The 14632-nt window shown below is 34.8% G+C and overlaps 1 protein-coding gene across 1 annotated transcript; it reads right to left on the bottom strand.

Moving 5' to 3' along the window:
• Positions 1–3073: 3073 nt before the first annotated feature.
• Positions 3074–4024, bottom strand: LOC113351222. Its single transcript, XM_026595247.1, has 2 exons — positions 3524–4024; positions 3074–3409 (listed from the first exon to the last, which is right to left on the bottom strand). The coding sequence occupies exons 1-2, from the start codon at positions 4022–4024 to the stop codon at positions 3074–3076; spliced, it is 837 nt and encodes a 278-aa protein (XP_026451032.1).
• Between the last annotated feature and the right edge of the window lie 10608 nt (positions 4025–14632).

The raw sequence follows: 14632 nt of genomic DNA, 5'->3' as shown, positions 1-14632 counted from the left end.
ACAGAGTTTGAGAAGAGTAGAACTTTGATGATTTCTATCTATCTTGATCGACGGAGCAAGCTCAACAATCAATCAAGATGATGATACTCGAGTTATCAAGGAAAGATAACTGGACATGGATTCACGAATCCCTATGAAGACTTTGTACTCGCTAAACCCTAAAAAGGTTAGGAAGAGGATGACTCTAGATACAACTAGGACACACCAAAAAGTGTCGGGATTCAAATATCTAAGTTGCTTGAAGTTCCTCTTTTATAAACATTCAAAGCATAGGTTGCTTTAGGTTTAAGCTAAGATAGCTTTGGAACCAAGCAAACAATATCCACCGTTAGATGAGTGTTTTAATCTGATTTACATAAGCAAGATATACACTCGGGTTAGGTGAAACCGTAACCACAGTTCCAAAATGGTTTGCATACAAATATGCATACCGATCCGGCTCACGAGTTGAACACATTTTCACATGATATACGTACCACAAATCTGCAAATCGATAAAATAGCTACTCCTCTACGTGTTTGAATGCATGTAATATAGGTTCAGACATATAACAATTTTTCCAGTTTATAAGACTGATACCACTGTATTGTATCCGAATCTATAGTAATTCTATATATAAGTAACTCTTTGTGAAGCTCGAGATCATCAATGTCAACAAGGTTAAATCCAGAACCTTGCAAACGGAAACTCGCATGAATATTCTCCAGAGCCCAGTTACGAGCATATACAATTCCAGGGATGCACAAGTGAAGAACAAGGAAAAAAAGGGTACCACCAAAGATTATCCTCGCAGTTGAAGAAATTGCGGTAACTGAATTAAGTAACAGAAGGTACATACCTGTGAAAATAGCGATGATATTAAGAATTATAAATAATAAGGAATATCGACGAACAACGTCTTGGGTTAAGGTTTATGGTGGAGGTTGACGAAGGATTGGAACTAGAGCAGCAAAAGAGGTGATGAGTGGAACAAGAGCACTAAGAAGTAGACAAATACTAGATTCTGGTGAGGAAATGGCTTTCGCAGCAAGATTTTAAATGGCTGGACTAAGTCCATTAAAACTATACATTTCAATAAAAAAATAAAAAAAATAATAATCAGATTTCAGGCACATACTTGAAGTATCTAACCTCCAGATAATACGATGGGCCCAACTATCAGAGTGAAGTTCGGTTAGGAGAAAAAATTCTCAAATAAACCGAACTGATCAACATATGTGTTTGCATTGTAGAGTTCGGTTAGAAAATTTTTTTTTGCGAACCAACCGAACTCAACATATTGATTTTCAGAGAAAGGTTCGGTTAGAATTTTTTTTTGCGAACCAACCGAACTCGGAGTTGGTTGCCAAAAATATAAATTCGTGATAACCGAAGTGTTCTTCGTGTTCTTGGTTTTAGAATGTTCGGTTAGCAAACTAGGTTTTTTTAAAATAATTTCTAACCATATTTTTGATGATTTCTGATCAATTTTCTCAATCAAAAACGAAATAAACAAGGAAAGAGAGAAGACGAAGAGAAGAGTTTTTTCTTTTTCAAAAACAAAGGATTTTCGGTGTTTTTTTTTTTGTTTTTGATTTTGATTAATGATTCATTTAGATTAGACATATCTATATATATAATAGTTATTATGTTAGTTTTAATTTAAATTATAATAAAGGATAACTGTGTATTTTTCTATCTTTAGGACTTTCTGGTCCCCAGAAAATGGTTCCTTGTTAAAGAGATTTGGTTGATTGTTGGATTTTACGTCTGGGCGGAGCCAGTCCATGTCATGGCTTGACAATTGTCACCCAACATACCCAGCTTTCAGGTCCCAACTCTAATGTAAGCCTAATCGCTAAAATCCTTGTTTTGCAACTATGCGTACAATATTTTAGATAAAATCCTCGTTTCCTCATGTATGCGTACAATAATATCTTATCCCATTTAACCAAGAGGAGTGATCCCCTCACACTTTTATTGTCACACTATGTCACACGTTGGACGTTATTTTTGTGAATCAAAATCATATGGTAACGGATTTGAAACTAATACTTTGGTGATATGTTACTATTACATCCCTCTATTTTCCTACCGAAAATGAACGTATTCCGAGACGTATAACATCATTATCTACTGCTTTGAAAATGAGTCGTTGAAAATTTATGAATTTCTGGCCATCGAAATTAAGACCGATATATTGTGAGGTTTTATATTTCGGAATGAGCTCATTTTTGGTAGGCATGTAGAACTTGGTAATAGAAACGTGTCATCAAAATATTAACTTCAAATCCCTTACGGTTTGATTTTTATTCATAAAAATAAAGTCCAACGAGTGAGATAATGTGATGATAGGAATGTGAAGGGATCCTCCCTCTTTAACTAAAAATATATGTAAGTTTTAAATAGTGGACAGTCGATTTGGTAGGATTGAAGGCCAAGGTTTATAACCACTCTTGAATCTCACAATAGTCCTATATTAGATTTGAACGAACTTGTAAAGTTGTAACGTTTTGGGCGAGCTCTGAGATAGTCGGGTTCAAGACTGGTCGATAAAAATTGTTTAACAAAAGGAGAAAGAAAAAAAAAAGAATGGGAAAAAGGTCACACCCACCATCTATGCATCTCCTTTGCTCAAGTTGTGGATACCAAAAGTAAAAATTAACCCCAAAAATCAGAACAAATACAATTTGTTTCGTAAAAAGCTTAATTTTTTTACTTCTTGAAATCGAAAAGTAATTTCTCTAGTAATATCTTCCTTTCTTTTTTGATAAGAATACAATTATTTATATATAAGCGGAAGTTTGCAAAATATAAAAGATAGGGAGTTAATCCAAGATTAACTCTTTATAGTATGTTGGACATTACATTTTCACTTTCATTCTCCATAGAAAAATAACTGATTTTCCTAGATCTTACTTCCTTAGCTAGTTTTTCTTCAAAATTAACATAGCTCCTAGATTTATACATAAAAAACACCGAATAACAATGCATTAGGGAAAATTTGCATCTATTGATGTTTGTCTGAGACCTCCAAGGTTGAACATCAGGATCTGCTTCTCCTTTCATAATTTTCATTAAGATTTGGCATTCATTAATTATGCAGCAGTTTTGTAGCTTTAGTTCCTTTATTCCACCTTATCGCCTCAATTCCAGTTTTAGCTTCTGCTTCTAAGGAGAAGGAAGCCCAGTTGTATCCTGCGCGGCAATATTTTATGATTCCTGTTTTATTAAGTATAGAAATGGCATATCCCATAGTAAAATCAGCTTTAATAAAGGAAGCATCAAAGTGCATAAACCAATCATAGTTGTCACTTTCAGAGTTAAGACTGTTACAGTGATACTTCTTAGCATTGGTGGAAACATGACCAGTTTTACTGTCCCTGTCAAGTCTGAGTTTCAGATGAGATGCTCTAATGATATCAATCAACTTTTGCACATCAGGCACAACATTATCAAAGTGAACACTGTTTCTATATTTCTAGATGAACCACACTATATAAGAAATCAAATTATGCTTGCTATTAAGAGATTTAACATTCACCCAGGTTTTAAACCATTGCAAAATGTCAGTGCTTCCACTGTTATGATAGATATTATTCAGATCAAAAGCTTTCCAGACCTTCTTAGCAAAATTACATTTCACAAACAAATGCATTTCATTATTTAATTCATGATTGTCACACAACATACAATATGGTTTAGAGTCTTTAACATATTTGGACATGTTTTTCCCTAGAGAAAGAGCATTTGTCACAACTTTCCAACAGAACATACTCACTTTAGGAGTCATATTAAGCTTCCAAATCTGTTTCCAGAAATTAGCTTCATCTTTATCGAAACTTAGATTAGTCAGGAAATTATAAACAAACTTAGTAGTAAAGTTTCCAGAAATCGTAGATTTCCATCTAATTCTATCATTCATGCTTGTATTAGTGGTAATAGACTTAATAGCATCATGATAAGCAATATCAATATAAGTACTGATGATGCACATATCCCAATCTCCATTAGCATTCATTAGATCACAGATATTGTTAGGCATAATACGATCAGAGAGAATAGGAGTTAAAGATTGAGTTTGATTGGGAAGCCAGAAATCGGTCCAAATGTGAATAGTTTCACCATTATTTACTTGCCAGAAATAGTTTGATTTTATAACATCTAGACATTTTTTGATACTATTCCAGATCCACGAGTTCTTATGTTTTCTAGTTTTCTTTAAAGGGTAGTGGTTTCTGAAGTACTTATGTTTAAGAATTTTTTCCCACTGATAGACACATTTGTGTGTCTAATATGTCTCAATTGTATGTATTGTTAGTACTCGATTTTCTTTTTATTTTGTTATTTTATGTCTTTATAGGCATTTTTAGAGAAATAAGCTCTTGGGGCAAAAATTGGCTCAAAAAGTGGTGTTTTACACCATAGGATAAAGTACTAAAGACACTCCAGAAATGCACCGGAAGAACCCCAGAAATGTCCCGGAGGAACCCCAGAAAAATTACTGTTTCAGCCCCAAAAATTACTATTTCCGCCCCAATTGCTAAAGGGACCCCAGGAATGGATTAGGGGGAGGTCACTTTCTTCCAAGAATTTGAAAATATTTTTGGCGGGAAAATTATTTCATACACTGGCAGATTTTACGGGCATGATTTGAAAGGGTTATGAGTAGACTAAAGAGCTGAAATTCAAGGGATAGACTCCTTATGGGTATATGAATATATTTTGAGTGTTGGGATGGCCTGAGTTGGGCCCAATCGCCGGATATTTTTCACAACAGTTAAAAAAGGAAAATAGGGTTTCAAGTTGATTTATGGAAATTAAAGGAGACTAAAGGCAAAAAAAAATGATTCTGAGGATTCATATACATATTTAGAAGATATTGGAATGATCGAAACATCTCAGAAACGCGTGGAGAAAGAAAATATAGAAATTATTGCCCGTGGAAAATATTTGTGTTCAATGAAGATTATTTGGAGTTATGATGAGATTCAATGCGTGATATGGGTATAAATAGTCTCTTAGGGTGATGTAGAAACAGTGTCGAGAGTCTGGGGGGCTGAGGAGAGCCAGAGAAGAAGAAATTCGAGTTTTCCCAAACTCGGTTTCTGCTGCTGCTGCTGATGAAGAACACGAAGAACGGACCTGCAACAGCAGTCGTTTGTTTACAGTAGAAACGACTAAAACATGTGGGTCGTAAGTAGGCAGTCTTATTTTCCACAGCGTTTGCGACAGACCTTCAACAGTCTTATTTTATCACTGAGGGTCGTAGTTCTCTGGTTTTATTGTATTTCTCATATTCTCATCATTTGTAAACCATTTTTGAGCCATAATAAATTATTTTGAGGGCATTTTTACTATGATGAGTTAAACCCCAACACTGGGACGACGGAGCAGGCCGAGCTTCATACATGGGTAATTTTATTAATTCTTTTTAAGACTTTTGCATTAAAAATTAATTGAAATATGATTTGATTAAATTAGGTGTTATTTGATTAGATGGGTCATGCTTAGCTTAGGTGATTTGATGTTCCATGCTTAACATTTACAATCAATGTTTTGAGAATCTACTTTGGCAAAATAAGAGTCCATATATGTTTTGAGCGATTATTGTTGAGAATAAATCATTGAGCCCTATGTTATGAAGATTGGCCGAATCATTAGTCCCAGTACCTCTCTACCAATTTGTCAATATTTTTGTATATAATTTTTATAAATTTAAAAATCCTTCACCTTCACAAGTCTTAGAGTTCGAACCTTCATACCTACAACCCACGAAAAATCACAAATCACCCACAACTGATCCTGATTGTGTATCAATCTCCAATCCAAGTTAGTGATTAAAGCTAGGTTATGCTTATGCGGTATTCTAACCCCTAAACCACCTTGACGAATATCCTTAGCAATACTAGGCCAAGGTTTAGGGTAGTAACACTTCTTTTTGTTTTTTTTCTGCCACCAGAAATCTCTCTAGATTCTATCAAGATTATCCAAAGTTTTTTTAGGAAAAGAGAGGCATTGCATTTGATGATTAAGGTAAGCACTCAGAACATGTTTTATTAGGACAGTGCGCAGAGATTGATTAAACATTTTTCCAATCCAACCTTAAAGAACAGTGTAGTATTTGTTAAGTAAAGGTTCAAAGTTATTTACTTTGTTTTTATCGAAGAAAAGCAGAGTTCCTAAATACTTATCATTCTTAAAATTTTTCCTAATTTTAATAATTTTAGAGATGATTTTACAGTGTTTGTTATGCATTCTAGGAGTGAAGTAAACACCCGATTTATTAAGGTTAACGACTTGACCAGTCATTTCACCCAAAGTGTTAACAATATTAACTAAGTTTTTAGCTTCAGTCAAGCTAGCTATTGTAAACAGAAAGCAATCGTCTGCGAAGAAAAGATGTGAAACAGGAGGTTCAGTCCTTGCAACTTTAAAACCAGTTATAAGCTTATCTTTTTTAGCTTTAAAGCGCATTTTCGAAAGAACTTCCATGAAAATAATGAACAGGTAAGGGGACAATGGATCCCCTTGCCTAATTCCTCTAGAGACAGTGAATCTTTCACCAGGAACACCATTTAAGAGCACAAAAAAGGAGGTTGTAGTAACACACTGCATAATAAGATGACACACATCTTCGCAGAAACCAAAAGAGAGAAGAATTTGGTTCAAAAAATCCCATTCGATTCGATCGAATGCCTTAGAAAGATCAATTTTCAAAGCCATGTGCCCAGTTTTATTTTTAGAATTCTTCATAGTGTGCAAAATTTCATGCGCAACTATGATGTTATCAGTAATTTGGCGGTCAGGAATGAAAGAAGACTGGTTTTGTGAAATAATCTTTGTGAGCATAGGTTTTAATCTTTTTGTTAAGATTTTAGATATTAATTTATAGGTAGTATTACTAAGGCTGACGGGACGAAAGTCACTGGGGGTAGAGGGATTTTGAACTTTAGGAATTAGAGTTATATATGAATAATTCATTTCTTTGAGTAAAAACTTTTTCCTGAAAAATCTTGAATAAAGTTAGTAATATCAGATTTCACTATGTCCCAGTTTTCTATGAAAAAACCCGCAGGATAGCCATCAGGGCCAGGGGCACCCCATTGGTTCATGTTGAAAAGAGTGTTTTTTATTTCTAACTCATCAGGAGTTTTGGAAAGATTATTATTCTCTTCTTCACTGATACAAGGTTCAATAAGACTGTTTAGAGAGTTAAGGTGTTGTGCATTGTTAGTGGTGCTAATAGATTTAAAGTGTTTAATAAGCATTTTATGAATTTTAGAGTCGTCATCAATCCAGAGACCAGTATCATCTCTGAGGGTGTGAATATGATTAATTATCCTTATGTTATTATCATATTGATGAAAGAAGGAGGTGTTACGATCAAAGTCTTTAATGAATTTATCTTTTGAGAGGTGATTCTAGTAGTCATACTCTCTGTTATACCAGGTTTCTAAGTTGTTTTGCGTATCTTTAATTTCTAGAATAGGTAAAGGGTCCATGGAGTGTAGCAGCTCCATTTTATTATTAAGTTTTTCGATATTTTGGAAAATATTCCCAAAAACATATTTGAAAGAGAGTAGGAAAGATTTTTAAGATTTTTTGAAAACTATAGGCAAAGGAGGCTCTAATATTACAATCCCAGTTTTCAAAAACATATTTTCTAAAGTTATCATGACTAAACCAGGTTCTAAAAACTCTAAAAGGCTTACGAGATTTTATCTTAACAGGTTTACAATTGAGCAAAATCGGCGTATGGTCAGATCCTACTCTAGACAAGTGACTAACCAAAGCATCAGGAAACATGGAGAACCAAGCAGTGGAAGTGAGCACTCTATCATTTCTTTCTTTAATAATTTCTTGACCTTCCTTATTATTAGACCAAGTGAAAGGAATTCCTCGAAATCTAAGGTTCATTAGTCCTAGGCTCTGAATGTTATCATGAATAAACTTATTTATATGAGAGATATCTTTTCCACCTTGTTTATCATTAACATGCAACATAAAATTCAAGTCTCCTATGATGATCCAGGGAGTATTAGGATTTAAGCTACAAAAGCGATTAATTTTATCCCATTGCATTTTCTTTCCTAAATCATTCAAGGACCCATGCATGCAAACAACATTCCAATAATTATTATAACAATCATGTATTTCAAAGAAACAGATATCAAAAAACTCAGCAATGCATTTAACAATAATATTTTTGTGCCAAGCAATGAGCATCCCACCAGACAGGCTTATTCTAAGGACAACTAACCAGTTATGAAACTTGAGATTTCTAGCTAAGATGTTCATATTTTATTTTGTGGCTTTAGTTTCAGCAAGGAATATGAAATCAGGATTTTGCTCCTTTAGGATAAATTTTAAATGATTTCTAGTAAGGGGTTTTCCCATCCCCTGCACATTCCAAGATAATAACTTAATTTCAAGGTTTAAGAAAGACCTTGTTTTAAAAAGGACTATAAGAAAATGCTTAACACAGTTGTAGAGGAGAAATAAAATCAGGACTAAATTGTGCCAATAGAGATTAAAGTAAGTAAGGATGAGAAAATCAGTATGAATGAAATATAAATTAAATGCGGAATAGATTTTGTAGATGAGATAGAAAGGAACCTGGTTTATTGAGAGGTTTTGATTTTCAGCATATGCAGCAGAAGCAGTATCTTACCCATAAATCTCACATACATTGCCCACGCCTTCAATGTTATTCATTATTTCCTCCCTAGATGAGGGTTCTCTCATCTCCAGTATTCTTGCAGCACCATCATTCACAACTTCGTCAGCAAGTACATGAAGTGCTCTATCAATTTCTTGAAATTAACCATCCATTTCCATAGCTTCCAAGATAATGTCTTCAATCCTCCTTCTCTTATTAGTCCTTATGTCATTTCTGTTGATTTCTGACACATATTTCCACTTGAAGAGTTATCAACCTCTACATCAACATTGATATCCTTATTGGCCTCTTCATTCCTTTCATCACTTATGTCATTTAGAACAACAATATCATCCACAACCTCATTTTGAGCTATATTATTATCTGCAGCTACATTCTCTCCCTCCAAACCATTAGTAACTGCTTCTTGATTAGCTTGAACTTCACCACCATCTTGAATCTCCAAATTATGTTGAATTTCTTGTACTAGTTCTTCCACTTGTTCTTCAAAAGGATCAACACCTTGTAAATTCAGAAATGGTACTGTAATCCAGACTACATTTGCAATCATCCCACAACAGTTTTCATTGTGATTGAAAACATAACAACTTCTACAGGTTGCAGATGGAAACCCCAGATAAAATATAACTACTTTAATTCTTTCTCCATCCTCCGGAGTTTTGTGCACTTTCCTAACAAGAGGTATATTGACATACAATCTTACTTTAGCTTTGACAACACCAGCTGGATCACTATAATATGATAATTGGTTCTCCTTCTTGAGAAGCAATGTGGAAAGGAATATTGTCCCTATCCAGGTCAGCTCTGAGTCTAAACTCTATATAGAAGACTTCAAATTGGAAGATAGCTCTCTGCACATTCATATGGAACTTCCATGGTAGCAGAACTAACAAATGCCCTCCTACAGCATGTGGTCTTTCTCTTAAGACTCTTTGAAAAATCTCTCTTGAGTGAATTCTGAAAATGAACACATTTCTTCTTCCAGTAGAGATAATCACAACTTCATTTTGAGCACCCCATCTTTGCCTGATTGCATATCTAACCACATTTCTAGTGACTTCACTCTCTCTACAAACATATCCGATTAAAGTAAAAGAATCAATAATCCTCCCTTTTCCTTGCAGGTTGACATTGTTGTTTCCGTTGGAAGAGTTTTTGTTTCCCTGAGAGTTATCAGTAGAATTATTAAGGCTAGTCGAAGAAGAGGCCATTTGATTGTTTAACGAACTTATAAATATTGTTTTGAAGACAAGGATAAATTTTAGCTTTTTCTGGCTTGAGACAAACAAGTGGGATGAGTAATTTAGCAGATGAGTTTTTTGCTGATAGCTTTCTGTAGGAAAGTTGTAAAGATATTGGGTATGTAAATATATGCATTCCCAGTCAAGATCAAGAATTTGAACTTGCCAAGTGTAAGCCATGCTACAGACTTGTGATTTCAGCAAGATGTAGTAGTTAGAAACTTGGGAAGAAAGCTGAATTCGTAGCTTAGGAAGAAGGAAGAGAGTATGATGACTAAAAAGAGTGTAGAACTGGATTACTTGCACGGGTGATTGGAGAAAACGAGGCGTTTCTGTATTCATAAACAATTCCGGAGATTAAAAATTGTAGGGGAACCACATCCACTGACAAAGATTTGTAGTATAAGAATAACTTGAAGGTGGGTCTTCACCTCATCCACTGCTTCTGCTGAAAACCACATTCCTCCAAATCAGGCTTGGGAAAAGAGAGAAGGGATGAAATCTGAAAAAGGGAATAAAATCACAAGAAAAACAGATTAGATTAGCTCGAGGTAATCATAACAGACTTTGAATCTAATCACCCTATAAAACTAGGGTTTATCACTTCAAAAAGAAGACGAACGATAAAGACGACAGTATAAAACAATTGGTAATCATATAATAAAATCAGTAGTGTGAAATCGATGATAACAAGAAAAGCTTAATCATAAGAATGCAGGGGAAGAGATTGAGAGGAACCAGAGAAGAGAATTTTTGGTGAATAGCGAATCGGCGTAGCCCGATTTTTCGCCCCTTTTTTTATCTGCAACTCTTTGAGTGCTTCCTCTCTAGTAATATCCAAACATGCTTAAAAGGAAACTTCTTACAAAAAGTAAATAAATAATACTGTAATAATTATATAAGGATTGGGCTTTACATCTTAAATTGCTTTTATCGCATGAGATGGGCTTAAGTTAGTGGGTACATGTTCCGATATCATATCACTAATGTTGTGCCTTGCTCGACGAACGACCGGTACATATAGCCAGTTTACACGGTTGGGATAGAACAAACAAATACGATAAATGCAAGCACCACAACTAAATGCTGTGCAAATAATTGTGCATAAGGTTTGCAATGTGTAGTAAAGATTCAATGACTGAAGGAATACTGCTAAACAAATAAATACATGGCGAGATCATGGAAAGGCATAAGGCGGTATTAATGCCTACGGTTAGACTGCGGAAACAAAATACATACAAAATACTGCTAGTTATGGGATACGCGCACAAAGAAAATGTATGTTCTGTTGAAACTTGAAACCTTTCGACAAAACCACCACCATTTATCGAGTGGAACGGTCGTTTATGTATTCCAAGCTTGATTATCCCGATTGATCACCGCTATTTTATAGTTGATGGTCGTTTTTCTTGCATTTTGCTTCGATAAACCACTAGTATATGTATGTGTTCTACATTTTGTACTAGTGTAGTCATTAATATTATTGTTGCTGACAAATTTGGTTGACGGACGTTGCACATTATGGCTTACAGTTATGAAAAGAATTTCAATCTTCCATCCACCTTTGTCCAACAAGGGCCTACTATACAACCATTTTAGTTGCTTCATTTCACATTTTTGGTTTCTGTAACATACGAATTCAGGAAATCTTGTTATGAGTTGTGACAATAATTTTGTACTGCGAGGTATAAATGTCAACCACCATTTTAACTACTCTTCAGATGTATAGTTTTTATAGTTAAATCGAAGTTACAGATCCACATATGACAGAAAATATCGACCGTACAAAAGTTGATCCATTTATTTTGTTAGTTACCTACCCTGCAATGTACTTGAATGCTACAGGCTAATATGCAGATTTAAATTTTGATGGGAGGGAAAGTTGAGTTAAAAGAGAATTGGAAAAAATTTGTAATTTTGTAGTACTTACTTTTCATTTTTATCCTCCAGCCCACTAAAACAGCATTATTCATCATTCCCAGTGTTTCTGCTGCCTCTATATTCCTTTACGCATACTGCCTTATCATATCCTTTCTAGATAGCGGGACTGCAGTTTCATCGTAATTGGGGTTTCAAGCTCAAGATAGTACAAAGATTGAAATTATTGTTATAAATGTTTTGAAGCTTCAACGCTTATTGAAATTATTATTACAAATGTTTTGAAGCTTCAACGTTTGACATATGTAGAGGGTAGTATATGTATATTACCTTCCACGGATTATTCCAGGCATGGCCTACAACATCAAATATTTTCATACCCAACGTCTGAGATTCGCGATGCAATAACTTTTTGCTAAACATTTCCTCTAATAAGAAAAACAGATAAAGAAAAAATTAAGCAATTGCCAACCTATCAAGCATTTCTAACCAACCATCTTTGTTTACTTGGTCACTTTATGTAACATGGAATTTAATAAATCTTGTTATGAGTTGTGACAAAGGTTTAATGCTGTCTAAACATATTTCACAAATTGAATCCACTTCTTGTAATTGGTAAATAATAAATACATATATTTGAATCATCCGTTGGTTTTTGTAGTACTTACAGCAATCCTTTCGGTAACGTTGTTGATGGCGAACCATTTCAATACCGACGATCGGTATACACTGTACACAAGCCTGGTTGACGTTGTGAACCATTTCAGTTTAGCAATGATTATCCGTCCGTATCATTAGCTAACCTCACTTTAGTTTGATGGCTATTCATGGTTGATGGTGTGAATAACTTTGAGTGGTCCATTGCATTGATGCAGAAATCAAGAAACGCATGCATGGTTCACTATCAACATGCTCTTGGTCCATGATGAATACTGAATAGCCATTAAACTAGAGTATTAAGGTTATATAATAGCTCGTAGTACTTGCAAAACAAATTGCACACAATTAGTGTTGGTTCTCTATCAATATTAAACTCATTTGGTTTGTTGGTAGGTGTTGCGGGGTATGTTTGTGTTCTAGTGTTTGTGAGGCCGTGAGTCTTTCTGCTTGTGATGTGTTTTATTTGGTCCGCGCTGCGCACTCCGTGGTACTGATTTTCTTGGCAATCTCTCTGTATATGGATGGAGTCGTATGTGACAAATATTTCAAACCCTCTTTGTTGTGAAATGAAATAATTAAACCTATAAACTCCTAACACACCAATTAAAATTACAAGAAGTTGTCAACAAGATCACCCACCACCATCTCCACATCTCTTAATTTGCTCAAGTTCTGGCACATAAGACGTCCTCTCAAAAATATATTTTCAATTGCCTGTCATGAACGTCAATATATACTGAGTAGCCAGTTTATACGGTTGCACAGCTTAAGGCTGGGCAAATAATTGTGCACAAGGTATATGCAATTAATGTGCAGTAAAGACTCAATAATTACCGAAGGAATACCAAAACAAATAAGTAGATGGCCAGATCATGGAAAGGCATGAGGGGTTATTAATACGTATGGTTGGTTAAACAATACTTGCAATATAATACAAGTTGTGAGAACTCAAGATCCGTCTATAAGTTTTCGATCACTTTATTTATTTATTTGGCATCTCGACTCTCTAGTTATACGCGCACACAGAAAAGTATATGTTCGTTTGAAACTTGAACCTTTTCGACAAAACCGCCACCATTCATCGACTGGAATGGCCGTTCATGTTTCAAGCTTGATGATCCCAATTAATCACCGCTATTTTATAGTTGATGGGTAATTTTTCTTTTTTTGCTTTAAAATATACGCAAGTAGTAACATAGCATTTTTGCTGTTTTACTTGCTCGCAGTGAACAATGGTAAACTTGGAGAATCTGTTGGTAAGTAGAAACGGTTGTCTTCACTTGACTAGCTAGCGCATGTATGTTCCACATTTTCTTTACTCGTAGATAGTTAGCAGCACTCTTTTAATACTGCAATATTATTGTTGCTGACAATTTCAGTTGATGGTCGTTACACATTATCAAAAGAATTTTAATCTTTCATCTGCCTCTGTACTGCAGTTTTTTATCTCTTAAAGGATAAAGGAAATTTAGTTACCAACAAGGGCCTACTACAACTATCTTTACTTGGTTATTTTTAAAAAAAAATTGGTGTCCGTAACATGGGAATTTAAGAAATATTGTTACGAGTTGTGACAATAATTCTCTACTGCGAGGTATAAATGTCAACCACCGTTTTTAACTACTCTTCAAATGTATAGTTTTTATGGTTAAATTGAAGTTAAAGATCCACATATGACAGACCATATCGACCATACAAAAGTAGATGCACTTATTACTTGTACACCTTAGCTTGACATATGGCTGAATGTTACAGGCTGATATGCAGCAGACTTAAGTTTTGAGGAAAAGGAAGGAAAGTTAGCTGGAAAAAGATGCATGTCTAGCAAAAGAAAAAGTGAATCAAAAGAATCAGGTGAAAGTAATGCTGGTACTGCTACCCTATGGTCAACCCATGAGCAGCTCAGGTAGAGTTAGCTGGGGAGGATAATTTCTACCGTGACAATTAAACTGTTTTGCTTTCAGAGAAAGGAATAGAGTTGATGTCGCATCACGAATTTGTCCCTCACATTTTTGTCACGAATAGTTCTACGCCGCTCACCGAGAAAAAAAATCAGATTGTTCTCTACTGAACCCGTTAAAAGACGTGGTTTGATCACGACTGTGTTTTGTCAAGGGTTACTTAGTCTCACATTTCCAAACAATACTCGGCATCGCTCTTGGATGTACTCACAAAATTTTCACAGAAGAAT

The sequence above is a fragment of the Papaver somniferum genome, chromosome 2 (genome assembly GCF_003573695.1).
Source record: "Papaver somniferum cultivar HN1 chromosome 2, ASM357369v1, whole genome shotgun sequence".
Classification (NCBI taxonomy): domain Eukaryota; kingdom Viridiplantae; phylum Streptophyta; class Magnoliopsida; order Ranunculales; family Papaveraceae; genus Papaver; species Papaver somniferum.
The sequence above is the reverse complement of the archived record's forward strand: the minus strand, read 5'-3'. Positions and strand labels throughout refer to the sequence as shown.

Coding starts and splice junctions, on each gene's coding strand:
- LOC113351222 (XM_026595247.1), bottom strand. CDS start 4,024: ATGCCTAACAATATCTGTGATCTAATGAATGCTAATGGAGATTGGGAT. Junction 3,410..3,523: donor TGCAATGGTTTAAAACCTGG/GTGAATGTTAAA, acceptor GATGTGCAAAAG/TTGATTGATATCATTAGAGC.